At 48.7% G+C, this 27,568-nt stretch overlaps 1 protein-coding gene across 3 annotated transcripts in view; it reads left to right on the forward strand.

Moving 5' to 3' along the window:
- The window catches only part of BUB1B (BUB1 mitotic checkpoint serine/threonine kinase B), an 815,340-nt gene that overhangs the window by 232,954 nt on the left and 554,818 nt on the right, over nt 1-27,568 (forward strand). For all 3 annotated transcript variants that reach the window (XM_069637517.1, XM_069637518.1, XM_069637519.1), the window contains one exon: nt 13,300-13,409. In XM_069637517.1, the coding sequence (XP_069493618.1) occupies nt 13,300-13,409 (110 nt within the window). The remainder of the gene's footprint in view (nt 1-13,299; nt 13,410-27,568) is intronic.

Below are 27,568 nucleotides of genomic sequence, written 5' to 3' on the forward strand. Positions count from 1 at the left end.
TACTTAACTTAATCAGTCTAAGGTGGCCCTTCGCACAAACCATTCCCACCGTGCCGAAGGTTCCTTCATTCCACCTTAATGAACCCTTGATCTTGCTGGTGGTGTTTGCCTCTCCCTTGTCTCCTGCAGAACGATTCTTGCATTCCCTCGATGTAGCCCAAGCCCTAAAATCTATGTGGCTTGCACTAATGAATTCCACAAGCCATCACAATTCTTTGAAGCTTTTGGACCTTCCGGCAATGGGAACGCCCTTTCAAACTCGTCCTTTGCAAGATGGCTATCTGCATGCATTTCACACTGCCATCGTATGGCCAACAGGTCCCTTCTGGACAGACCAAGAGCACTAAAGTGTTCCTGTCCAGTGTTCCTCTGCTCACCATCTGCAGGGCAGCCGCGTGGACGTCTGTCCATACCTTCACAAGGCTGTACTGCATCAATGGGGATTCAAGGGCAGGAGTCCTGGGTCGGCCAGACAGTACTTCACAACCTGTTCACGTGCGGTGAGTGTTCTTGAGGTGAGTTGGCTACTTCTGTTGAGCTGTGCCTCTACCTGTTTTGGTTGTATGCATGTACTGCTTTGCAATATTATTCTAATAGCATATTACTCTATGAACGACCCAATGTTGGGGATGGATTGACCAGGAATTACTTTGTTTTCTAGCCCAGGGGAGCTGTCATGCAAAGCCGGCCCCCTCAAAGGGCAACCTTCAAGGGTACCACCAGCATGCCCTGCCTGGGCTAGGAAGGCCCTGGCATTCTGCATCACTATACTCTTTAAGATACATGCCTAGCGCTTCCTCTGACTACGATGTAATACCTACTATGACTAACTTGCTACACGATCATGCCTCTGCAGTACCTGCCTTACCTAGCCCTACCCTAAAACTACCACAGCTCCAGCATCAGTAGTCTTGTGACTGCCTGTGCAGCGTTGTCCAGCATGTGCCTCACACTTCTGCTCCAATTTCTGCCTGCTGTTTCTTCCTTACCACCGTGACTTTTTTGGGACTCAGAAGGCAGAGCACGGCATAGTGTTTCCTCACTGTTGCAAATCATACTGTCCTGTACCTTATCGTGCGCATGATTTTTGCTGTTATTACGAGCCATGTTACTGCTGCTAGGTGTATACTACTATCTCTGTAACCACCCCTGATGATTCATGCAACTACCTTCCCTCTCTAGCCTGCTGTTGGTGCTACACTACCATAACTTACCTGGACTCAGTACTTTGCACCAATTTCTCCATCTAGAAATTGGTGCAAAGTAATCATGTTTTAGGTACACACCTAACGTAGCCCCTCACACCATGAGGTGAGGCTTTATCAGGCTCTGCGCCTACGTTATTACTGTTTTTTTGCTTACCTGCACTCCTGACGTAGCCCCCCCCCCACACCATGAGGTGAGGCTTCACCGGAGCGTGCTTTCACGATCTACCCTCCTGTTACTTTTGCATGGTCAGGCACCTTGTGAACTTGCTATCACACTTGTACTATAACTAGCGCCTAGATGCCTCAGGGCTTTGAGTGCTGCTATAAATGTAAAAATCAAATAAATAAAATCCACTAAGTTACTTACCTGTAACTACTGTTCTCCAGCATCATCTTTCATAGATTCACATGCAACCCTCCCTCCAACCACTATTATGGCTCTTCTTGGCTCATATTGCCACATCACGTGCGGTTCCAAATCTGAAGATGACCTTCAGCGGTGGAGCTATGGCGACCTGTCCAATTGGGTTTTGGGCAATATGACCCAAAATTACTCTTAATGGAGCACTAAAGTAAAAAGGTAAAGGTAAACCGCTTTAATGTTACCAGCCTGTTGACTGGGAATATTCAAACAGCATGTGAATCTGAAAGATACCAATGCTGGAGAAAAGGAGTTACAGGTCAGTAACTTATTCTTTACCTTCAATAGTCTGGACCTTTTTAAAATCAAATAAAAAAATTGGGGGTTCCAGAGATATCTATCAACGAAAACGGCAAAAATAAAATCTTTGCTAAACCTGACCCTTCAATTCTGCTGGACTTTTAGTAAACTTACATTCTTGCTACTGGAGAATTTTTGCTAACTGTTCTGCTTTTAAGGACCAGGTATGGCCATTCCGACTTGGTCCTGTGTTCTTCTCCCTGGGTCCTTCTCCCTTGGTTCCGGTTTCTTTTTTATCTGCTGGATATTCTTCCTGGGCTGTCCTTCGTGTTTCCTGAACCCACCCACCCGCAATTCCTCCTCCACGAATGGGCTGGATGTCCTGTTTGAAGCAATTTTATTTTTTTAATCTGTTTTAAATGTAGATATGCACCATCCACATATCCTACACTCCCTGCCCAGACTATCTGATCCTCAAAATTCTCTGAGAAGAAACCTGCTTTTTCTTATTTGTATAATCTGTTTTATTTAAAATTGTGAATCAAAAGTAACGGTTGCCTCATAAATGTATGTTGGAGAAATCACAGACAGCATTTTTATGAATACAGGCAGCTCACCAGTAGAATAAAAATACCCTGCCTCCTATTTTCTCACTATTTATTTTGTTCATAATCCATACAACTATTAATTCATATATCCTAATAACCATTCTAGACACTATATCCCCTTCATCAATATGAATGTTCAAATTATCACTGCTTGTTTGTATCATATTGTCATCAAAATGTGCAATATATACCTCACTTTATTTTATTTAACACCATCGGCAAGTATTGAAAAACATTTGCATAACTTTTTTATTCTAGGGATATTTCTGCTCTAAATGTAGCCAATTGTTGGTTTCAACATTGACAGTGCATATAAAATTCAAGGTGTGATGTTGGACTACTTGGTAGAAAAGTCACTTTTAGGATCTAGCGTTTACTCTGGATTTCTTTTATGTAAAGTGTGGTTCCCATAGGTCAGGAAAGTGAAAAACTTGAAATCTGTGAAATATTGTACATCTCAAATTATCCCCTAGAAAACGCAGGAATTGATTTATTTTGCTATAGTATGTACTCTGTGCTATCATGAAGGAAACTGCATCATCAATCTTAAAGCAAATAGTTTATTTCAGTCAGAGTGTATGGGTTCACACAGGTCCTATCGAAGCATCAACATACTGATCAATATCACCAACTCTACTCATCTCCTGTGGAGTCCCGCAATTATTCATCCTCTCCCCTGTGATCTTTCACTTTACATTGATCGCTTGGAACCCTCCTTGCAACAGTTGAGAGGCAAGGGCAAAAAAAGTGGTGCAGATGGCCCAGGGAAACAGTTTTGTGTTCTTAGGCTGAGGGACTTTGATAAGATTGGGTGAGCTGCGACCACAGACCAGTGGGTTATGCCGATTGTGAAAAGGGTTGATTTCCAAGTGTTAGGGCTGACTTTGGATCGCTTTACTATAAAATATCCCACTTCTCAAGAAGTGAATGCACGTGGTCATTAAACCAAGTTTATTTCACAACGGCTGCTGGGAGAAAGGCTAAACACCGCCTTCGAGATTGAACTAACCACAGTCTCTCTGAACCACAGAACAGTTGCAGTATATAAACATTTTCAGAACAGTTAGCACACACTCACATTTCCCTCCTGTTCCTTAGAAGTCATTACCCAAAATACAAATAAATTGGCCCTATACAATACAATCTAATCCCCACAATTTCATTGGCTGCCTTCACTGTGTCACCACCCCCTTAGGCATACAATTTTCATAAAATTGCAAATACAAGTCCAACCCTCTTCTTTGGTTTCTTCCTGCAAGACACACAACCCTAACATGGCATACAGTACATTTTTAGTACAGCTTTCACTTGGTCCACAGACCTGCAAAGCTAAATCTAACACACATGGTTTATGTATGGACACTTCATGAGGCTATAGTGAGCTAACAAAAAAGGCTCCTTTGATTGGGCACTGACTCGTTTCTCCATGCCCTCAGACGCTCTGGATATTTATTCTTGGCATCCCCTAACCTTTCCATAGTGTATGGCCACCAGTTCACTCCATCTGTCCTCCGTTCCACTATAATCTTTTTCCTGCTAATCTAAGTAACCTTCTCATGGGCCCGCAGTCATCACTGCTACCAGTCGCCCTAATACAGTTTTAGCCAATAACCTTAGATTCACAGTGCCAGGTGGCTGATGCTTCTTCGGCCACTCGCGTAACATTTTCCAAGCTGAAAACCCTTGAGCCTTCTATTTCATCTCCAAATAACCGTTTCCATGTGGTTGCGGCTGTCACTTTGCCAACCTTTCACTTGGCCAGCCAGTTTTACCGAACAAGAATGTCCACATGTTTGTTTTTATGTAAGTGTGTTCAAAACTACTGCATTCCTTCTTAATGGATTCTCTATTCAAAATACTTTTTCAACTTTTGTGCTTTTAAATCTCATCGTGTACAAATTGCTCCCATATTATGTTTACACAATTTATGGACAAAATAACACTAAAAGTATCCTTTTACAAACCTCAATTAACTATCCTAGATACATGCAAAACTGCAACATTGTTACAATATCGCATCCATTCTTAAAATATTAATGGTGTCCGCAACATGAATTTCTCTTTTCTATTGGGATAAAATCGATGTACCCCAACACCATTCTTAGCCCCCACCACCACTGCATCGCTTCAGTCTATCTACTGCAGCAGTAACAATGAGCATTTCCAGGCAGAGCTGCTCCTGGAAGGAGTTAATGGTCTTAAATAGATCTATTGAAAGGGGATCCAAATAACATCTTAAAAGGTTCTACTTCAGATTTTGTTTATCCGAAAGAGAACCAGGAACATTAAGGCCCATTTCAGACCTGTGATTTCTAAACAAAGGCATTGGAAAAAAAGGTTGAAAATGTCTTGTCCTTGGTTTTGGCTCATTGTCCAGTGACTTTCTCAACAGCCCCAGTGGTAGATCCTGGGGTTTGAAGCATCTGGCTTGCACTGGCAATTTACGGTATGCCTCAAAAGCATAACATTGGCCAGAGGGTCTTCACCAAGGCAATGGCAGTCTTGGTAGCCTATCTGCAGGTGGCAGTTGTGGAGGTATTCCTCTGTGCCTACAAATGACTGGTGAAATTGTCCAGTCAGCAAGGGGTGCTGTTTGCCCTTAAGCAGACCAGTACTACTCCATGTTCAGGGGTTCTTGTTAATCTTCAAATCTAACTCCTACTAGGCAGCTGCAGTTCTACACATGACTGAGTGCCTTGCCACCACCTATATTGTATTAGTCCATCAAGGTAATTTTGGATCGCTTCAGGCCTGAGGCCTCTCCCGCAGCTTTGGTGTTACTGAGGCAGATGGTACTAAGGCCTTGTGTCTTCTTGTTCGTCAGGCGTAACTTCGTCTCAGTAAGAGTCATGGCTCAGTTTGATTCAGCTTCAAGAATTCGCTCTACCTCGTTTATCCAATGCATAGTGAATGCTGCACTGGCTGGACCCCAAGAGGGTCTACACTGTTTAGCCATGTTGGATGAACATTGAATGAACAGGAACTGTTTGCAGCATTTGGCCATGCTTACTAAGGGTTGACTGCCCAAGTAGTCCATCTCCACATGGAAATTTGTCCTGAGGCAGCACAAAACTCCTTTGGAAGGAATTGTGCATTTCCGCAGGGCCTGCATAGCTACGATTGCTTTCCTGAAAGGGGTTTCAATTCATGAGATCTGTATGTTGTCCACTTGATCCTCTTTGCATGTTTGCGAAGCAGTATTGTCTGCACTCTGGAAGGACAAACTGTTAGGTAGGCCTGTGGTGTATCTCCTCTTTAGCTGGGATCTTTTCTTTGTAGCCCTATTTTTTTCGAGATTACTTGGAAAGTTTTTCAAAAATTCGGAATATGTAGAGGAGATGGTATTCATTACAATAAAGTTACATACCTTGTGGGTAACATTGCTACTGATAAGATTTCTCTTCTGTCGATCCCTTATATGTATGGCCATCCTTTGGCAGGAGATATTGGGGGGAGCTCTTGGGCTTTGGGTTGGGGCTGAGAGGGGAGAATGTGCCTCTTCTACCCTGAACACTGTCAAGATGGTGCCCTAGTGACGAAGCAAATTGTGCCACCCAGCAGTGTGCACACCTGATTTGAAATTTTCTTTGGACCCAGCCTACTGGCTAAACGGGAATCTGCAGGTGCCACATCCCATTCATCAGAGCCAACATTACCCATCCGTTTATATAACTTGTTCTGTTTTTATCTTTGTTTAGGGTCAGAAGTTTATTTTTAATCTTAAAGAGAAAACCTCTGTTGATATATTATTGGACTCGCAAAACTTTGTCCGCTTTTTTATTTTTCATGATTTTTTTAATAGCGTAGTATTGGTGTCAGTGTATTGCAGACGTGTATTTGAAACTGGGTATATGTTGCATGTATTTATGTCGATTGATCTAACCGACAACTGTTGGCATTCTGGAAGAAAATATGCTGAAAAGGATTAGGATTGTGGGCTGTAATTTTCTATAATAAAGGTACTTTTTATTTTAAGAATTGTACATGACCGAAGTTCAGGTAATTTATTGTAAAAGGGTACACTTTAGTTTATATCTATTGAAAAAGGGATCCAACATTGCTGGTTTGCTTATGAATAAAATATTTATTATTCTTTCCACTCCTAAGCTAAAACCTCATAAAATGACAAAGATGTGCGTTTTTTGTATAGAAGTGTCAAGGAAAACCATCAAAGTCCCGACTTCAATGCACATATTTGATCACCTTGTATCCAACACTTATCAGCATGCACTTTTACCTCAACCCTGGCTCCACCCTGCCATAGCCACCCTCAGGCCACCTCCCTTGACCTTTCTGTCAATTGCAGGGTCCCAGTGACCAGACACACCTCCTTGAGTAATTCATTTTTTATTTAACATGTTTTGGTTGACAAAGCAACTTGTCCCATAAATACAAAATACATACACCATTTTTCTTCACGATTAATACATAGTAAAATTGCTCATTTCTACAGCAAATTAAAACAATACACAATACACCAACAATCATTTGAAAAGGTTAACAATAGGTTCATGATGATACGTCTTTATTCAAATTCATTAATATCATTTAAATAATTACCAAGTAATGTTTAGCAAATTAATTTCTGTAAAAATAAAATGTAAAACGCTAATCGTTAGTGCAATTTCATGCCCACTGGCAACCCTATCCCAAAAGCTTTCTGTATTTAGCCAATCATCCTTTTTTTTTTTGTGGGATTACACCACCACGATTCATCAACATATTTGTCCCGCGTATGCCTTGAGAACGACCAGCGTGTCGAAACACGTGTCGGCTGTTTCTGCTACAATTAAAACATCAACTATATTATTTGTGTGCCTTATTGTTGTAGTATCTAGCGCGTCTCCACCTCACCCTCTCTTCTACTTGTTTTTTAGATGAGCTGGTAAAGGCTTGCAATGTCTTTTCCAGTGAGGCATGAGTTTCCTCCATACCCACTTTAATTTGGCTACATCGGAGCAAGTGTGCTGCTAACTCCAGTTTAATATTATCGTATAATGATCCAAATGAGCTTAAGACCATATTAAGGTCTGTTATCGAAGGTGAAGTATGTCTATGGGCCTCATTACGAGTCAGCTGGTCTGGAAACAACAGTGGCAGTAAATCCGCTGCCACCATTGTTTCCGGACCGGATCTGGAGCATTTCACTCCCGCTAGCGGATGTACTTCACCAATTGGGGGTTTCTGTCAACCAGTGGAAGTCGCATTTGAGCCCCTCCCAGGATGTAGTGTTTCTCAGAGTCAGCTGGGACACGGCTTTTCAGAAAGTGTTCCCCACGACTGATGGGCTTCAGTCCTTCTGGAGGCCAATTCGTCAGGGTCCAATTAAACATCATCAGTGTGGTGGTTCAACATTTGCTGGGCCTTATGAGTTAATGCGTGCGCAAAATGCGACATGCCATACTTGATGAGACGCTTCCAGCTCCACCTGGCGTCCAATTGGTACCAGCAAATGGGGGCGCAGTTGGTCATGCTGCCCATTCCCCTGTATCTTCTTCCGGACCTTCACTTGTGGCTCCTCAACAGCAATGTGGTGGTGGGAGCCCCATTCTCCCAGCATGCTCCATCCCTTGTGGTGACAACGGATTCCTTCCTCCTGGGCTAGCTGGACTAATTTGGACAGCTACTCAATTCACGGTGCATGGTCCAGGGCCGAGTCCCTCCTTCATGTCAATCTTTTGCAGCTCAATGCGATTGGCCTAGTGATCAGGGCATTCTTGCATGATATCGGGGGCAAGACCGTTCTGGTCAGGACTGACAATTCGACAACAATGTTCTACTTTAACAAACAGGGGGGGGGGGGCATGTCTCCCCTCTTATGCATGGAGGCGGTGTCCATCTGGGAATGGGCTTTGCCGGAAGGCATCTGGATCTCTGCAGTTCATCTCCCTGGGGACAGCAATGCAGAGGCAGACCAGCTCACCCGCTATGAGGTTCAACACCTACGAGTGGGAATTGCACACCAACTCCTTATTACCGGTCTTCCAGAAGTGAGGGTTTCCGGAACTGGACTTATTCGCATAGACTCAGAACTCCAACTGCCCCCTGTTTGCCTCATGAGCGGGGTCGAGGCCTGGGTATCCCTGGGGGATGGGTTCCAGCTCTGATGGCACGGCCGCATATGCTATGCATTTCCTCCTCCTCCTCCTTGTTCCTTCAGCAGACCCTCAAGGAAATTTCAGACCTCTGTGGACTGCAGCCTTATTCTGATTGTTTCCCAATGGCTGTCGAGGGCGTGTTTCTCAGACCTCCTCCACCTCCGATTGCAAGGGCCGTTCGATCTTCCAGTCCCTAGCAGGGGCTGCTGCACTCAGCAGCACAGGGCGGTGGAGCACCCGGACTCGGCCAAGCTAGCTCTTTCAGCCTGGCTCTTAATCAGCGGACTCTTTAGCCTTTGCAGTTCTCTGAAAACAATTGGGAGATCATTCAGGAGGCCTTCCACTCGCTCGCAGTACAAGAGTAAGTGGACCAGGTTCTCCCTCTGGGGACTTGAAGAGGACATTGACCCCATCTCTTGCTACCTCAACAATGAGTTGTCTTTTTCTGCGCACCTGGCTTGCTCTGGTGTTTCAGCGCAAGCCCTTTTAGCCCATGGCGTCAGTTGTCATCGGGTGAGTCACGCTGAAAGCGGTTCTGCTGGTGGCTCCCACCACTGCACGTAGGGTCAGCGAGCTGCAGGCGCTGTCGTCATGTGAGCCCTTCACTTCTTTCCACAATGACAAGGTCATCTTGTGCACTCATACTAACATCTTGCCCAAGGTGGCCTCTCTGTTCCGCTTAAACCAGGAAATGTGTTTGCCTGTGTTATTGAATCCACAGTCTGAGGCGGAGACAGCGCTGCACTCTTTGGATTTGTGGAAAGTGCTCAAGTTCTACCTCTACCGGACGAGGCCTTTCTGGAAGTCGAAGGGCTGTTTCTCGTTCAGGGGTGCGGCCCACAGCAATCAGGCCTCCATCGCTGTTGGATGGTCCATGCCATTTTGGAAGCTTTCGTGGCCTTGGGCAAGACTGTGACCGCAGTGATTCATGTTCACGCGGTCCGGGCCAAAGCTACGGCACTCGCCTTGCAGAGGCATGCTTTGTGGGAAGTATTTAGTACGGCGGCTAGGTGGCCCACTCTGTCTGCTTTCTGTAAGCACTATTCCCTGGACACCAGTTCCAGGTGGGATGCATAGTTTGGTCAAGCGGTTCTGAGGAACTTTTTAGCATTTTCCTAAGCATGCGACAGGTTGTAACAGCGCCACCTAGTTTTCTTGTCTCAGTGGAATCGCCAACAAGGGTGGAGGAAAGGGGACGGGACGTATGAGTAATTGAATTACTCACCGTAGTGACTAGAGTACCCGTAGTCCTTTGTCCCCTTTCCTCTATGCGTCCCACCCATCCCATCCCCCCCCCCCCTTGCTGGTATGCCAGGTGCTAGAAATTGTCAGTACACACGGTTATTAAAGTGTCTGATATGTCAAAAGCGGCTGACGTCAGGTGCCAGTGGGTGGGGCTTTAGGGGCGTTCCCATGCCCGGGGCCCCACCCCCACACGCTATACTTATTTTAAAGGGGTAGCTTGCATTGTTTGCTGCCAAAGATTCCAGTACTGTCACGCCCACAAGGATGAAGGAAAGGGGACTAGTGACTATGAATACTCTAGTCACTACGGTGAGTAACTTCAATAAAGTCACCCAATCCCAAGACTGGATATCAGGAACCTAAATTTAGGGTCAGCTGAGAAACGATTTCACCCAGAAAAAGGTCTCGATCACTGGAGAGAGCAGATTAAGATTCCTGGGTCGGAAACCCAGAGAAAATACCTTGTACACAGCAGTGAGTCAGAGAACCCAGGTTGGTTAGTCAACCGGAGGCCGAAATAAGCGATCCGGTAGAGTGTAATGCGTATGACTAATCAGGGAGTCTATAGAAGACAACACTAGGAGCAAGAGAAGCAATCAGGACTTGCTATTGCGACAAACACTGCAAAGGGCTTGAAACCTGTGCTACCTGCGACTAGGAGAGATGAGAGGTTCAAAAGTCAGTCACCATCCCTGGGTTGGGGAAGAAACCTTGCGTTTTAAAAAGATTTTTCTCTGTTCAAAGAGGTAGGGACATAATCCACAATAGAACAGGTTTTCTGGACGATGGACTTTATTTTCTTTGTAGGACATCCTGACCAGAACCCTTTAGACTTCTTTAATTTAAGGTAGGGCTCCACACATCAGACTGAGTAGGATTGTGAACTACTTACTTTTTATTTTTTATTTTATTGTACATATAGCTAACATTGGCTTTGTAGAAGAGACACAATTTACAGACATCATAATACATTCATAAATACAGAAATATTACAACCTACTCTCATAACAGTTCATTATTCTTAAAGAATTCCACCTATTCGCTAAAACTTATTTACATTATTAATTAATTCTTTTAAAATCTTCATACTTTTTGCATAAAATGTCTTCATGTGATGTATTAAATTTGCATCATTTTCTTCCATCAATTGGACCCACACAAGAGCTGAATACCATCAACTAACTTATTTGAATATGCCCAACTAGAGTTCGCTCTCATGGCTTTTAGACTATCACAATCATACAGAGTGGTCGGTCGTTTCAATAGTGTTCTCCCCACATAAACGGCAATTTAATTCATTATGCGGTATTATCTTTGCACCCTCTATTTCTAGGACTTCAGATCGGTTGAATTTACATAGCAAGTAGTTGCGTATGATGGTGCTATTAGGGTGAGCGTCTGTGTATTTCGGCCTAGTGGTACAATCCTTCCAATATGAAATAAAGGGACCACTATTGACATTAGATGCCAATTTAACCATATCATTTTCTTGGTACTCATTTTTATGTTTTAGCAAGTTCAGATCGAAGATTACACCCCCATACATCCACTCCATATACCATACAGGGGACTATTTTAGGGGAGTAAAGTAATAGGATGCTTTTGATGGTAGACCCCTTGTTTTCCTATAAAATTACTCAAGGTGTGAGTGATTCTCATGCAGTTAGCCTTATTCGCTGTCCATTACTGAGATCAACTCAGCTTGTTGTCAATGAATATACCGAGATATTTAGAACATTCGACGCATTCAACATCTTTATCGTCAAGTTTTTATTTCAGAGTAGTTGACATTTTGCTATTAGTTTTACCAAAAAACGCTACCATCTTTGTTTTTTTCACTATTTATCCGGAGACCGTTGCTGTTGGCATACTCTCCCAGGGCATCCAGTAGGGCTTGGAGGCCATCGGGAGTGTGATCCAAAAGCAAAAGGTCCTCTGCATACCCTAACCAGCTGTATTTAAGTCCACCAAGTTTTACTGGGCGAGCTTCCACTAGTCTCGGCACTGCTACCAGGTCAGCCGGATGGAGATTAAACAAGGTAGCTACAAGAATACAGCCTTGTTTTACACCACGCCCAGTAGGAAAGGGCTCAGTTATTTGGCCCGCACCATTGGTTCTCACTCGGACTTTAGTATCAATATATAGCAACTGAATCATGTGTAACAGGCCATCAGGAATATTCCATTTCACTAGTTTGTTCCATAGTTTATTCCTAAGGACCCGCGACGTCAGCGCTAAAATCAATAAACGCCACATACACATTTGTGTCTTTACCAAGCTTATTCTTTGTTTGAGGTAAAACATAATAAGTTTTGGGTGGTACTTGATTTTGCTCTAAGGCCTGTTTGGTTATTAGGTAGAATTTGTTAATCATTGATCAATTGATTCAGCTCACTGAGAAGCACACGTGTAAAAAATGTTGCTGGAATATGTAACTTGAATAGCATGCGACAATTAGATGGAAGTTTCCAACAACCTTTTTATGTACACGGGAAGAATGGTACTCTTTCCACAAGTCTGGTACTATTCCACTAGACCCCATTTCAATAAATAGGGGATGAAGTGCATTGGCCCAGCTGCGAGGCGATAACTTGAGATGGGTATGTGCCATTGGGTCCAACTGCACGTGATCTCAGTAGTTTTGTTATCAGGAGTGAGACATTATCAATCGATGACCGACAAAGCAAGGATGACCGACAAAGCCATCTTGCTTTATCTATTGTATGCTGTTCATCTAGAGGTTGGGTTGCCCCCAAAGTATTCTTAATGTGGCAACGCCAACTCTCTTCTGGCACGCTGTTAAACCACTTAATAAAAAATAACCTTTTTTTTAATGTATTTTTTTTAAAGTCTCCTGATTCTGTCTTACCACAACTGACAATAATTTGAAAGTGATACAAGTACCTTTCATATGAGCTCAATACCCGACACCACAGAAAGCATAGACAGTCAACAAATGTCAACACTTGTTGTGAGTAGCAAAGCTGGTTGTAACTGTTTTCCTTTTCAGTCTTTTGCTAACCACACTCTGATACTTTCTAGAATTATACATTTGTCCTACATCCAGTGTGTTCTATTCATAATGTGTTCCACAGTTTAAAAGGCCTGTATTCTTTATTTTCCTCTCTTCACTTCTATAACCTCCTATTATATGAGAATTGATGTGCAAGGTCTTAAAGACTGACGTTCTACATCAAGGAATTGCTTTGCTATATCAATCTCTTCTCTTTTGTATGGACGGGTGTTGACGGATTTTAGCCCTGCAAATGTAAAATGAAGGAATGGTGAAGAATAACATTTATATATATATATTCTTGTGTGATGCCGTGCCTGTAAATAAAATATTGCATTCTAGTAATGTGTTGCTCTTTTGAAATTGCCCCTTTTAATGTCATAAGGAGAAGAGGCATTTCCTCAGGCTGTACCTTTTATCTGGATATACTAATTTCTCATCTGGTTCATAACTGTCCTTTCTAAGAGAGAATGCACACGAGTATCAGCAGGCGAGATGAAGCGACGAAGAAGCTTGAAGAGATGGAAAAACGGTTATTGGAGGCTGCACAGACCAATCCACAAATAGTTGATCAGGTATGGTTTCCTACTTTTTACATTCACAAACCGACCTGTGGAAGAGAACCTCTACTCTTATTACGACACAGCTAGCAACGATTCTGGTTAAATTAATTTGACCCATCAACAGCTGCACGCAGACAGGACTTACTCCCTTAGACACCTGTTTTTTCTAGGATAGGTTGGCTCCTTATTGACCAAGCTCATTCCTCGGGGAAGAAAGACAATCTGGCCTCTTTAAAAAATGCTTACTTATCTTGTGTGTGCCCTATGTATGATATGAACAGTCCATTAAATTACGTTACAGTTGATAGGAAGATTTTCTTTTTGCAGTTTTCCCTCTATTGACCTAAGTGGCCCCCAATCTTTTGCTATTTGATTCCTGGCCTGACTTTTTGAAGTTAAGTAAAGCCTTTATGCTTTACTTATCTTGTTAAGCTCCCCTGTTTTGGGGTCACTGCTAAGTCCCTAAGGCTAGCAGTGCAGGGGAGGGGAACCCTGCCTCCCTTTTTGAGATTCATTGTTTTTAGGCTGCACACATCACCTTATTTGTAACCCCCCCCCCTTTTTTTAAACTCTTTTTTTTAAATTAGGTTTTATCAAATAAGAAAAATACAAGTACACATTAGCATTAGGAGCAGAGTCAGTGGGGTCACAGGGCAGAAACTGGACATTTGACTATGAATATCATGATAGGGGCACTAGAGTTCTCCGACCCACGGGGTAACAGTCCGATTATATCGTGGTGATCCCGGTGTTATGAGTTCAGAGTTCATTCTTCCCATTTCCCCCATATTTTCAGAAACTTCCGGGGACATCCCCTTGCTTTGTAGATTCGTCGTACCAGGGATGCACACCTACTCATTTCGTTGGATCACCAGTCTATGTTTATCTTGTTTGCAGAGCCCAAGGTGGCGGCTGTTAGCCTCTTTCCCGCCCCTAGTGCCACTCCCAGAAATGCTTTTTCGTATTTAATGAAATCAGTTTCTCCAGCATGGGGTCTGGCATGGATTCACATGCTCATGAATATTCCCCGTCGTCAGGCTGGGAATCCTCGGTAAAGAAAAAACCAGTATCAGTTTCGTTTCTGATCTGTCTTTCGTAGTAGTAACCAATCACTGGTCTCTGCGTCATACTGACCACAGCCAATGACTGCCCTCTACCTAAGCACCGCCTCTGGCAGCCATCTTCAGATTTTTACCGCACGTTCATGTGTTGGGATCCTCGTGCTATTGCTCTCGAGCGTTAGTGCTATTTTTTCATGTTTTTTGCTCAAAAACTTCGTTTTTTTCGGTCAAAAGAGCCTCAAGCTCCACCGACTCTCCATCCGATCAACGGGGACCCGTGTCGGATTCGTCTGCGCCCCTCAAGGGTGAAGATTTCGTCGAGCTACGCTTTTGGAGGACTCCAGAAGCTTCTCAGGCCCGGACATGGCCCAGGAGAAGGGAAGCTCGACGCCCGGAAAGCTGTTCAGGGTCTGCCCTGGATGCCAGCTGCAGAACGTCTTTAAGGAGGACAAACACTCCTTTTGTCTCTACTGCTTACATGAGGACAAGACGCACGTGGAGAAGGACTGTGCGTTTTGCGGCAATATGTCGGAGCGGACCATGAAGGACCGCCATCAGCGTCTCGCCAACTGGCTGGAAGGGAAGAGCCCGTCAGGCGAGAAGAAGAGGAAGAAATCCGAGCGGTCTTCTAAGACCTTTGAGGACGCCCCGGCGACGGGGGTCCAACACAAGGCCAAGCACCGCGAGTCCGCTGGCACCGGGAGCGCCGAACGGTCGGGCTCTACGGGCGCCAGGCAGGGCGCACCCTCCCCGGCACCTTCAGCCACGAGCCAACGCTCTGGGTCGGGTAAGAGGAAGGGCGAGCACCCGGCAAAGCTCCTGGAGAGGCCCCGGTTGAGCTCGAAGGCCCCATCGGAGGGTGAGCGAGGCAGTGTCCCCCCCCCCCTCAAGGATAAGGCGGTGAGCGCACCTAAGGTGGAGAAGGCCTTAATCCATCCGGCCAAGCCCTCTATCGATACTGTCGCGGCGACCCTGGCTCAGCCTGTGGAGGCTACACCAGTGGTGGCGACCTCGAGGCTGAGTCTCCCTGCCACCTCGGAGGGAGTCCTCTTTTGTGCCCATCGATAGGACCCCTGTGAAATCCCCGGCGGGGAAGAAAAAGGGGGGGGGCAGGGCGTCGTCGTAGATTCGGCTTCAACCTCGGAGGAAGAGCTGATCGAGGTCTTAAGCCAAGGCCTTGGCGTGGAAGAAGACCGGCCCGTCGGGATGGATCCCGACGCAGGCGACGACGACATCGTCGAGGGTGCCGACGGGGCCCCTGATCGCCCGTCGGATTCCCCTCTGCCAGCGCCGCAAGACAACTCGGCGGCCATTTTGTTGGCTATACAGTCCTTTTGCTCAGAGATGAGGACGAGACTACCGTTGCCGACGGAGGAACCTCTCCCGTCGGGGGATCCTGAACCGGGACCTTCTGGTGTTCCCCCGCCCAAGAAAAGAAGGATTCACCCTCCACCTCCTTTTCAGCCGTCGCGCACCGTCCAGCCCTCCTCCCCGTCCACCCGAGGGGATGATACGGGGACTGACACGGCAGCGACGGGTACGGACGATGAGGTATACGACGAGGATCTTCCGTCGTCACCTCCCACCAGGGCTTCTCCGCCCGACGAGATTGGTTCGTTCCACTCCATGATCGCCAGGGCATCCGAGCTTTTCCAACTCTGCCCTGAGGAGAAGAAGAAGGAAGGATTCCTTTATCAACGGCGCGAGGCCAAGAGGAAGACGGTCCTCGCGGTGCCTCTACTGGACGACATTTGGGATGAGGGCCTCGCCCTCCTCAAGAACCCTTCCACTACACCAGCTAGAAGAGACCGGTACGAGAAGAAGTACCGGGTCCCGACGCGGCCCCCCTGTGCCTCCGGGCGCAGCCTACCCCGGACTCCGTCGTCTCTGCGGCGGCCAGGAAGAAAGCGGGGGGGGGTGCGGCCTCCACATCGACTTCCCCACCGGACGGCGAGGGAAAGAAATTGGACACTATGGGACGCAGGGTCATCTCGTCTGCAGCGACGACGATTAAAGCGGCCAACGCCTTGGCTATCGTGGCCCGCTACGACAGGGAGCTATGGTACAAACTGGCTCCCCTGCTGGACTTCCTACCGGACGACAAGAGGGCGGATGCCCTGGAGATCCTACAGGAAGGTGAGGTGGCGTCGGACCACGCCATCACTATTGCGACGGACACCGCCGACACTGGGTTTCGCCAGTTGGGCAACGGCGTGTGCCTTAGGCGGCGTGGATGGCTCAAGGCTACGGACTTCCGTCAAAACGTACAGACCAGAGTCCTGGACATGCCGTTCGATGGGAACAACCTGTTTGGGAAAACAGTGGACGATTCCCTTCAGGCCATTAAAGCGGACACTGAGACGGCCCGGGCCCTGGGGGTTCTGCAGCAACGACGGACGCCCTTTCGGAGCAGCGGAGGCAAGGGCGCCTCCAAAGGTTCCGGCGGCGGTTTCTCCACCTACCGTCAAGCGGCCCGCTCGTCGTCTCGGGAGGCCTACAGAGGACGAGGCAAGTCTGGCGGACCCCGCCGTCGTCGCCAAGGAGGTCAAGGCGGCAAAGCCTCGTCGAAACAGGATTGAACCGGCTGTGGGGTTGGGCCCCCACCGAAGCACCCCGGTGGGAGGCCGGCTGGCGAGCTTCGTCAGCGTGTGGGAGTCCATCTCCACCGACCGTTGGGTGCTGGACGCCTTAGCCCGGGGCCACGCGCTCGAGTTTCAAAGAAGGTGCCCGCGCGTCCCCCCCGTGGCCAGGAAAGAGCTTCACGTCCCTCAGCTTCTCCTGGAGGTAAGGGCAATGCTCAGGAAGGGCGCCATCAAACTCGTCCCAAAGAGGCTTCGGGGCTCCGGAGTTTACTCGAGATACTTCCTCGTGAAGAAGAAGACGGGAGGATGGCACCCCATCCTAGACCTGCGACGTCTGAACAAGTTCATCAAGGCGCAAAAGTTCCGGATGGTCACCCTCCAGCACGTCCTGGGTCAGCTGGAGGAAGGAGACTTCCTGTCGTCGTTGGATTTGGAGGATGCCTACTTCCATATTCCCATCCGAAAGGGGCACCGAAAATTCCTCAGGTTTGTGGTCCAAGGGCGTCACTACCAGTTCAAAGCCCTCCCCTTCGGACTACGGTCGGCACCCAGGGTATTCCCCAAGTGCCTTGCACCGGTGGCGGCGCAGCTGCGCCGCGAGGGGATCCACGTCTACCCCTACCTGGACGACTGGCTCATCCGAGCCAAGACGAGGGAGCTCGCCGTGGAGCACACTGCAAGGACCGTCCAACTTCTCACGGACCTGAGATTCTCCGTGAAGTACGCCAAGTCCCACCTGGTACCCGCGCAAAACGCACTGTTTCTGGGAGCGAAGCTCGACACAGTGTCCCTTCTGGCCTCCCCGTCGGAGGAAAGGACCAGGTCCATCCTGGGCAAGGTACAGCGGATGTTGGTTTCCGACGCGGCCAAGGTGAGGTCCATCAAGTCCCTCCTCGGAATGATGTCTTCTTGCATCTACCTCGTTCCCATGTGCAGGCTCCGGATGCGCCCGTTGCAGGAGTTCCTGGACGCGCGCTGGATCCAAACGACGGGCGGCTTCGAGGAGAGGATCACACTCGACGAGAGTTTCCGCCGAGCGGTCCGGTGGTGGGGCACCCGCGCGCATCTGACGGCGGGCATGGACTTCCAGACCCCAGACCACCAGGAGACGGTGACCACGGATGCCTCCCTGGAAGGGTGGGGAGCGCACACCGAAAATCTGCACGCGAGAGGCCTTTGGCTCCCGACGGAGAAGTCCCTCCATATCAACGTCCTGGAGCTCCGTGCAGTGTTCTGGGCCCTCAGGTCCTTCCTTCCGTCCCTCAAGGGCAAGGTGGTGAGGATCTTCACCGACAACACCACCACCATGTTTTACATCAGGAAACGGGGCGGAACCAGGTCCCCAGCACTGTCCAAGGAGGCGCAGGACCTGTGGCATTGGGCCGTCGCCCAAAGGATGTTTCTGGTGCCGTTTCATCTGGCAGGGATAAAAAACACCATCGCCGACTCACTCAGCAGGGAGCTGCGCTCGTGCCACGAGTGGGAACTACGGCAGGATCTAGTGGATCGCCTCTTCCGACGGTGGGGCACACCCCAGATCGACCTGTTCGCGACAGCGACGAACTCCAAGTGCCGGAGGTTCGCCAGCAGGTTTCCCCAGGCGAGGAGCATGGGCGATGCTTTCTCGTTCCCCTGGGAGGGCCTGTTCCTCTACGCGTTCCCTCCTTTGCCACTGCTAATCCGGCTCGTCAACCAGCTCAAGAGGTCACGGTGCAGGATGATCCTCGTCGCACCTGCGTGGCCGAGGCAGATATGGTTCCCGGACCTTCTGGACTTGTCAGCGTCCCCGCCAATCAAGCTGCCGGTGGACGCGGATCTACTCTCCAGGGAAGGAGGCGCCATCCTCCACCACGACCCGAAATCGCTGAACTTGCAGGCCTGGCTCCTGCAGTGCTAGAGTTTGGAGGATACGACATACCGGCCGACTGCAGAGAGGTTCTTGCAAAGGCCAGGGCGTCCTCGACTCTTAAATGCTACGGACACAAATGGAAGAGGTTCTCTGTCTGGTGCCACGCACAGAAGATTAACCCTCTACGGATTACGGCTCCTCAGGTACTGCCGTACCTGCTGACGCTGGCCAAAGCTGGTCTGGCACACGCGTCCATCAAGATTCATCTTGCTGCGATCTCCCGATACACCAGAACCACGGGGCGGACGTCCTTGTGGTCTCATCGTCTGGTGAAAGAGTTCATGAAGAGACTGTTCAGATTGTTCCCGCCGGTGAAGGCTCCGGCCCCGGCGTGGGAGCTCAACGTGGTGCTGACCAAGCTCATGGGACCTCTGTTCGAGCCTCTGCACTTGGCCCCGTTGATGTTTCTGTCGTGGAAAACAGCGTTTCTTGTGGCCATCACCTCCGCACGACGGGTGGGAGAGATCCAGGCCCTTTCCTGCAAGGCCCCGTACTTGACTTTTCACGACACGAGGGTAGTGCTCAGGACGCACCGCTCCTTCATGCCCAAGGTACCGTCGGACTTCCATCTCAACGAACCCTTGGTGTTGCCTGTGTTCTTCCCGTCGCCTTCGTCGCCGGCTGAGAGGACTTTGCACTCGCTGGATGTGGCTAGAGCACTGAAGTTCTACGTGGACCGCACGAAGTGTTTTCGGAAGACGTCACAACTCTTTGTGAACTTTGGACCTGTCAATCAGGGGAAGGCTCTCTCGAAGGCTTCCATTTCCAGATGGCTCTCCGGCTGTATCATGTACTGTCATCGGTTGGCAAACCGACCGCTGCCTGGCCGTCCGAGAGCCCATTCCACCAGAGCGATCGCAGCTACGACAGCGTTCCTTTCTGGTGTGCCCCTGCTGGACATATGTAGGGCTGCTACGTGGAGGTCGACGCACACCTTCACGAAATTCTACTGCGTTGATCGGGATTCCAGGGAGGAGTCCAGGGTCGGCCAAGCAGTGCTGCGCAACCTGTTCGCCTGAGGTGAGCCTGGTGAGGAGGTAAGATGCTTAATGTTGAGTTTGATGTAATGCTTGATGTTGAGCCTTGCCACCTCCCGTGGTTGTGCATGTGTGTACTGCTATGTATTCTTTATTCATGAGCATGTGAATCCATGCCAGACCCCATGCTGGAGAAGGAACAAGTTACTTACCTGTAACTGTTGTTCTCCAGCATGGGTCTGGCATGGATTCACATGCGAACCCTCCCTCCTACCCCTCTGCGGCTCTTCACTTGGTCATACTGCCACTTCACGTGCTTCCAAATCTGAAGATGGCTGCCAGAGGCGGGGCTTAGGTAGAGGGCAGTCATTGGCTGTGGTCAGTATGACGCAGAGACCAGTGATTGGTTACTACTACGAAAGACAGATCAGAAACGAAACTGATACTGGTTTTTTCTTTACCGAGGATTCCCAGCCTGACGACGGGGAATATTCATGAGCATGTGAATCCATGCCAGACCCATGCTGGAGAACAACAGTTACAGGTAAGTAACTTGTTCCTTTTATATGATTGCCATCTTACAATTGGACAGTCTATCGACTCTTCCATTATGTCGAAGTATTCCGATGTCTTGTTAGAGAGCCCTTCCGCTATTCCGGGTACCCCCAGATAGTAGGTATTTAAGCGGCAGGTGGGTTCTCGCTTGAGTTGTGTACCCTTTAGTTTAATCAGTAGGGGGGAGTGGTCCGATATGCCCCGCCACAGGAATTCTGTGGATAGTAATCGATGGGTCATTTTCCGGGGAGTGAAGATCTATTTGAGTCTAGAGAAAGATCTATGTGCATTGGAGTAGAATGAATAGCCTGCATCTGATGCGTGTTGCTCTCCACGTGTCAGATAGCCCTGTCACTTCAACAAAGGTGCACAGTTTGGTCGGGATGTCCACAGCCCTATTGCCCCTGTATGATCTGTCCTGGGCGGTCTTCGTGACCTCATTGAAGGGCCCACCTATTGCCCATGAGTCCACTAGTTCCTCCAACATAATGGTTTGCAGCTCATTGAGGAGGTCCGCCGTCAGTGTGGGAGGTGCATACACTGCTATGAGACCCCAGGACTCTCCCCTCATATCCCCAAGTACCATCACAAACCTGCCCCGAGGGTCCGCTCTAATTTTTGTGGCCTTAAATGGGACTCAGTTATGCAAGAGGATCATCATGACACCCCTAGAGCCTCTAGAGAGCCCTGCTAGATGTGTGTGGGTAGTTGGATTTTTTGAAGAAACCACAGTTGGTGCTCTGCAGGTGGGTTTCTGTGATAAAGGATACATCTGGGGAGAGTTGATTAAGATACTAGAGCACAAGTTTACATTTTATACCTGACCCCAAGCCGTTTAGATTCCAGGTCAGCCCTGAGATCTGTGTCTGTGTCACATCTGGGTGTCTCCCGTTGTGTTTTTTTTTTTAGAAGGATGTAGTGTATCCCAAGTTTCCCTACCATGCTAGTCACTTTAAGGGAACCTAGGCCCTGGCCCCTGCTGTCGCTTCACAGTTGTGTACTTCAAATTCAAACCGTTGAACCATTAAGTGTAAAAAGTGGATCAGAGCAATGTGATTGTATGAACTGCTGGGAGCGGTCTCCCAGCCCCCTTTGTGCCACGTGTGGAGAATACGCTGTTTTGTTCTTTCATGGGTTTTGGGCGTAGTTGGTCGTGTCACTAGGCATTTGTGCTTAAACTAAATCCCCTGAACTACCCCACCCTGCCCTCCCGCCCCGTACTTCACCCAAACCTGAAGCACCTGTCACCCAAACCAACCGAACCATGAACTAATGAAAACCTAATGCACGTGCCATGTGGAGAATTGTATCTCCGTAACGATAGTTCATGAGTCTAGCAATCACCGTCCCTGGGAATTGACCCTGGGAATTGGTTTGCCCGCTGGGATTCTGTGTGCCCGTTCAATAGAGAAGAAATTTGACAGTTTTTTATGGCCAAAAGATATGATAGCCAGTCTTCCAGGAAAGCTCCATAGATGGCCCTTCTTCTCTCTCCGGGAGGCCACGTATGCATGGATTATTCCGGCGGGATCTTCCCTTGCGGTCTTGCGCCCTGTTCTCGAGGACAGCAAGTTTCCGCTCAATTTGTTCCAGCCAGACTTACATTGTTTTGACAGAGATCCTCTGTGTTGGATATTCATTGTTCTGTTCCCCCACTCTGGATGTCAATTTTCTAAGGTCTTGTCGTAAGAAGGAGACCTCAGAGGCCAGGCCGTCAATTTTGGTCCCTACCGAGGCCCTGGAGTCGCTAATGGCTGCCAAAATGTCTGTAAATGACGGAATCTGACTTGTTCCCCCAGGTGTGGCACCACTCCCCATGCTGTTTGCTGGTTCGTTGACCTTTGCTGGGGTGCTCATCGTGTATTTGTCAATTTTGTTTTGCGTTGTACCTCTACAGGGCAAGTCTCTCACCATCTTTTGCTGTAGTTGAGTGGCTCGAGGCAGTCCTCTGTTCGCTTGCTGTGTGGCCCCAGGTGATTCAGTGTGTGGTAAAGTTGTTGGGTGCTCTAGAGTCTCGTTGGGGTCTCCGTTATGTGATATCTGTGGGGGAGAGGGAAGAGGTCCTGGATAGTGGGTCCCTGTCTTCCATTCAGTTCCTGGACCCAACGCCCTCCCCTGATAGGCGAGTTCTTCGGTTGCACTTCCTGCAGTGCGCCTTGTCGGTGAGGTAGCCAGTTCCCGGCTTCTATGCGCTGCTGCAGTGGGCGTGGGTTCACTATGTGGTATTGTGTGGGATCTGGAGACCTTCATTTCCCTTTTTCTCCCCCCTCTAGCAGCCTGTGCGTTCACCTTATCATTCTCTCAGGTCCTGTCTCCCAGAGCTACGCAGTGCTCACTGGTGTTTTAGCCGGCCTGTATTGCCAGTATGGCATTATCAGGAAATGTCTGTCCTGTGGTATGTGCTGGCCACGTGTGGCGCTGACTGTGAGGCATCCCAGAGTTTTAGCCTTGCTTCTGTAGTGTGGCCGGCTTGAGTAGCCCAGTTCCTGCTGGACTGATGGTATCTATGTGGCTGGTGCCGTCTAGCGCAGCCCTGCAGGAGCGGAGCTCTTTAATGGGTTCTCCGTGGGGGCTGACCTCTTATATTTTATGCCCCTCGTGTAAATGTGCCTCAGGGGCTGTGGATGCTGCCAAGGGGGCAGAGGGGGGAATTTCACCTAGGGCCCCTCTCTCTTCCAAGCCCCCCCCTTATTTGTCACTTGTGGTGTCTGTGTGGCTCCTGTCGGCAGGGGATTGTGGCCTTCCAGAGCTTGCATGGGGTCTGGCCAAGTAGGGGCCACTTGCTCGAGCAGGATAAGGGTGAAGTCAGAAGGCCGTCCGCAGCCTGAGTGATCTCCTGTGCGCAGCCCTCGAGGCCTTCACTGTTCGGGTTGGTCTCCAGTTGGATTATGAAAGGTGCAGCCCTGCATGTCAGCCATCGAGCACGTCGGTCTCTCGCTGCCCCACGGGGGCCCTCCGGCAGGGTGTCGTCCCAGACAGCCGTCGCACCGCACAGCCAGATCTGTCCTCTTTCACTGGCTGACTATCGCTCCGTTATGGCAGTGGTGCCAGTTGCCCCATCTCAGGCCTTGTGAGCGGATGGTGTCATCCGTGCTGTCATTCGCAGTTCTCTAGTCGCCGGGATCTCCTTTTTGTAGCAGCAGTCGGGTTTCTCAGGTCGCGTTCCCCTCCCCACATTCCTTCCTTCCTGGGGGTGAGTTTGATCGCTTCACTGCTCCGGTCCTCTGTCCGGTTCTGGGGGTCGATTATGGTCCGAGATCCGTGCGCTTTGTCAGAGGCCGATCCCTGTGCGCCTCTCCTCTCCTCTCCTTCTCCTGTGCCGCTCCTCACTCTCCCCCTCTCCCCCCCCCGGCAGGCTCCGCACACTGCCCACCTCACCAGTGTCCGTGGTGCGGCTTTATTTGTTGTAGGAGCTCCCTCCCCGCAGGTATCCTCGGGGTCAGCCGCCCAGCTCTCGGTGCTCCACCCCCCTCTGGGCTCCGCTGCTCCCCGCGGCCCAGGGCGGTGTAGCCGCGTGGTCAGTGTCAGGGGTAGAGAGGAGGCTCTGTTTTTACAGGGATAGCCCTGATTTCTTTCAGGATTTCGCAGGGGTGTTGTGGACACACTGCCCTTCTCTCTGGTAGCAGCAGCACTCACATTTTTATCGGGATGCAGGATATTTATTGGGATACTTGGCAGCCCCGGCGGAGCAGCGTTCGCTGGTGCGAAACAGCACCCCCTTGCCTTTTTAATAAAATACCTGCATGATCTGTCCAGGATGTTCTGTTGGAGCAGATAGTTTTCTACCATGCTTTGTTTTAACGTTTGTACTTTTGCTTTTGCATCGTAATGCCTTTTTGAGGACCAAATACCCAAAATGGGCACGCAACGTGTTTTTTTTTTTTGCCCTGTCCTTTGGCCTTTTGAATCAGGAAATATTATATAAGGAAAGATATTTTCTGGGCAAATCGGCGCTGCTTGCATCTGGCTGAATGTGGGAGCTGGGACTATCTGCTCCCAATCTACACTTGGGCGAGGGGTTGTCTTGTTGGGGCAGATGTAGGGAAGAAACTGTCCAGATTTGGACAGCCTGTGCCAGTTTCAATGGTGAACATCATTTCTGTTTGAGGGCAGTGATGACCCTAGCTAAAATATGATATAAGGACCCCTGGCATTCTTCAGATCTTTGTTGAAGCTGAGACTACTAGGAAGAGTTGCAGCCAGTTGAAGACATGTGGACGACCATTGAAGACTTTCAGTATTGCCTCCATCCAAGTCCTGTTCCTCTGTACCTATCTTGTAAAGTCTTGGCAGTGCTTCAACCTTTGGGTTAATGGGGCCAACTAGCCTCGGCCCCTACATGTTGATCCTGTCCTCTGGAGCCTTCAGAAGTATCCCAGACCGTCCTGTGGGCTGAACAGCTCCTTTCAGTTACACAACTGTGCACCTGTTGCAGTTCCTGGTTTCACCTTGGAAGTCTGCAGGTCTTCAGCGTGTGGGCAAAGAACATTCCTCCTGTATTTGCTAATTTCTGACTCAAAGGGGCCTTCGAGGAGCACTTTTTGTGATTGCCACGTGCGTTGCTTGCTGCCACATCTATGGGTATAGTCACTGCTGCCTGCTTGCAGTGTTTGGGGGGGGCTGGTGGGGGTGGTGAAGGGGTCTCTTCGTCATGGGGGCCTCGTCGTGGGACACATGGAGGTCTGCCTCTGAGTGCCTAGGTTGTCCATTTTTCCAGCATGATTAACAGTTTCACTGATTCTCAGAACCATCGCTTAGCTGGACCCAGTCCAGACAGTGACCACTCCATCCTTGACCTCAGGTCCCGCTGCATCAGGAGCTTAGATAGAAGTGGGCCAAGTGGAGTTAGGAACCAAAGGGGTGGTTGTAAGGTTAATTTGGGTAAAGGGTCGAGCCTGCATAGCTGTTTTCTCCTCTCCTTCAACCACAGGTTTGCAGGGGCACCAAGTCCTGACCCTACATCTCCCTTGCTTGGTCGTGATCGGTGGAGTTCTGGCCGAGGATCCTGCTCCCATGGGCTTGGGTTAGTGTTGTGGGATTGGGAGAGGACCCCTAAACTCTTGTACATTTTGTTTCTGCATCCTTTGAACATTTTTTACCAACCTCTGTTCCTCCACTCCAAATGCCTTCCAATTTTCTGTAAATGTTTCTTCTTGGAACTAGTGACTCTTAAGTCTACTCACTTTAGCAGAGAAGGACTTTTTAAGTACTAGAGGGCTTATTTTTTTTAATAACGCAATGTAATTGTCACATTTTCTTTACTTGGCTCATTTCACAGCTGTCCTTGACATTTACGGGTCAAGTTAACACCAAGCCTGGCCAACCTGTACTGTACACAGTTTGCTTTTGGTTCTTGAATGAGGTAGTCATACCGTTGTATGTTCAGTGTTGGGGCCCCTGATGACAACCCCCATGGTAAATGTGTACATGTATAAGATAGTAGTGTGATGTTAATACTTATATATTGTGTTTTTTTTCTTTTTTTACATAGTGTATCCAGGCCTAATAAAATAAAATAGAGTATTTTAGTACTCCTGTTCAACTGTTTATATTTAGAGTGTACAAAGTCCAGCAGATTTAGGGCTTGGGGTCTCACTGGACAGGTTAATACCCTCTTCTTTGCCAGGACCTCAATCAAGCGTCCCCATTTCCTAGAAAAGCCTTGCAGGTTGTCTCTAAAGTATGCTCTCATTTTTTCATTTACTATCGTGAACCACTCCTTCTGCCACCAAGCATCAACCCTTGGGCGCAGGAGCTCTGCTCTCCTCCATTCTGCCCCAGGACCACCCTAGCAGCTGACTGCTTGCTCGATGTTGAGTAGTGTGGGTTCAGGAACTGGAACTGAATACCTGGAGGGCTTATATCGAACAACATGATACCTGGGTCCCATGGTATGTTCCTCCCAATTATTTCTATGATTCGATTAAGATCCAGCCAGTAAGGCTGGACCCTTGGGCACTCCCCATCACACGTGCAACAGAGTCCCTCTTTCCCCACACCCATGGAAATATCTTTGCAACTCTAACCGGGGTTGTAGAGGCCTTATTAAGGAGTTTGTAATTAGTTTACCCTTATTGCGACCCTGTGGAGTCTCTTTTCATATTCTCGGCTGCCTCCTCCTAGTCTCTCTCCTAAATGGCCCTGCCCAGGTCTGCCTCCCATCTAGCCATGAAGGGTCTAGAGGGCCGACATCAGGTTAGCTAGTATCTTATATATTTCCGATATTGGCCCTCTCGGGGTAGTGCAGTGGGCCATTAGCTTCTAACACTTGGGTTATGTGGTCATGTGTCTAATATTGGTGTGCATCACCCAGTGCCTAGCCTCTGGATGTATTGGCACCAATCTTGTTCCTGAACCAAGACCTCTGCCCTAAACTCGAAGTAAAACTTAATAGTTCCCGTTCTTGAACTGGTCATTGATGAACTAACCTTGATTTCTTCTTCAAGGAGGATGTACCCCTACCCGGTTCAAAGTCATGGGTCTGGTGCAGTGGCATGGAGAGAGGGGTCAGGGGGGGGTCTAGTTTGCACGCCACTTCATCCCAAACCTCTATTGTGGATCTCGTCTCCAGGTTAATACAGAGGGATGGAGGCCTGCTCACATTCGGGAGCCAATCCCATCTCCACACACCTCAGATTCCATTGTTTCCCTAACTCCACCTTTCCACCAGTATTTGTGGGTGAGCAGCCTGATTGTACCTGATGAGATTCAAGAGACCCAACCCCCCATCATCAAATGGACCATAAGAGACTTTACTTATCATGGTCCTGCTTCCTTGCCATACAAATCTCCTTGCACTTTTAGCAGGTCAGCTTTGTGGACTCTATCGGGCATTGCGTGGAAGAGCGAGAGCAGCTTGGGGTAGCACTGCCATCTTAATTGTTGACTCTCCCGACCCAGGACAAAGACAGCTTGACCCACCTAGCGGCTTCCTCCCTTACAACATAGAACAACCGCGGGATAGTTCACGCTGTACAGGTTGGCCGGGTTTGGTGTTAACCTGACACCCAAGTACTGGGTCTCTTCCACTTAAAGGGGCACATCCTCTTAATTCGGATCGCCCCCTCTGGATTCACCCCAGCAGAAG

This window comes from Ambystoma mexicanum, chromosome 14, assembly GCF_040938575.1.
Source record: "Ambystoma mexicanum isolate Mex_15411 chromosome 14, UKY_AmexF1_1, whole genome shotgun sequence".
Lineage (NCBI taxonomy): Eukaryota > Metazoa > Chordata > Amphibia > Caudata > Ambystomatidae > Ambystoma > Ambystoma mexicanum.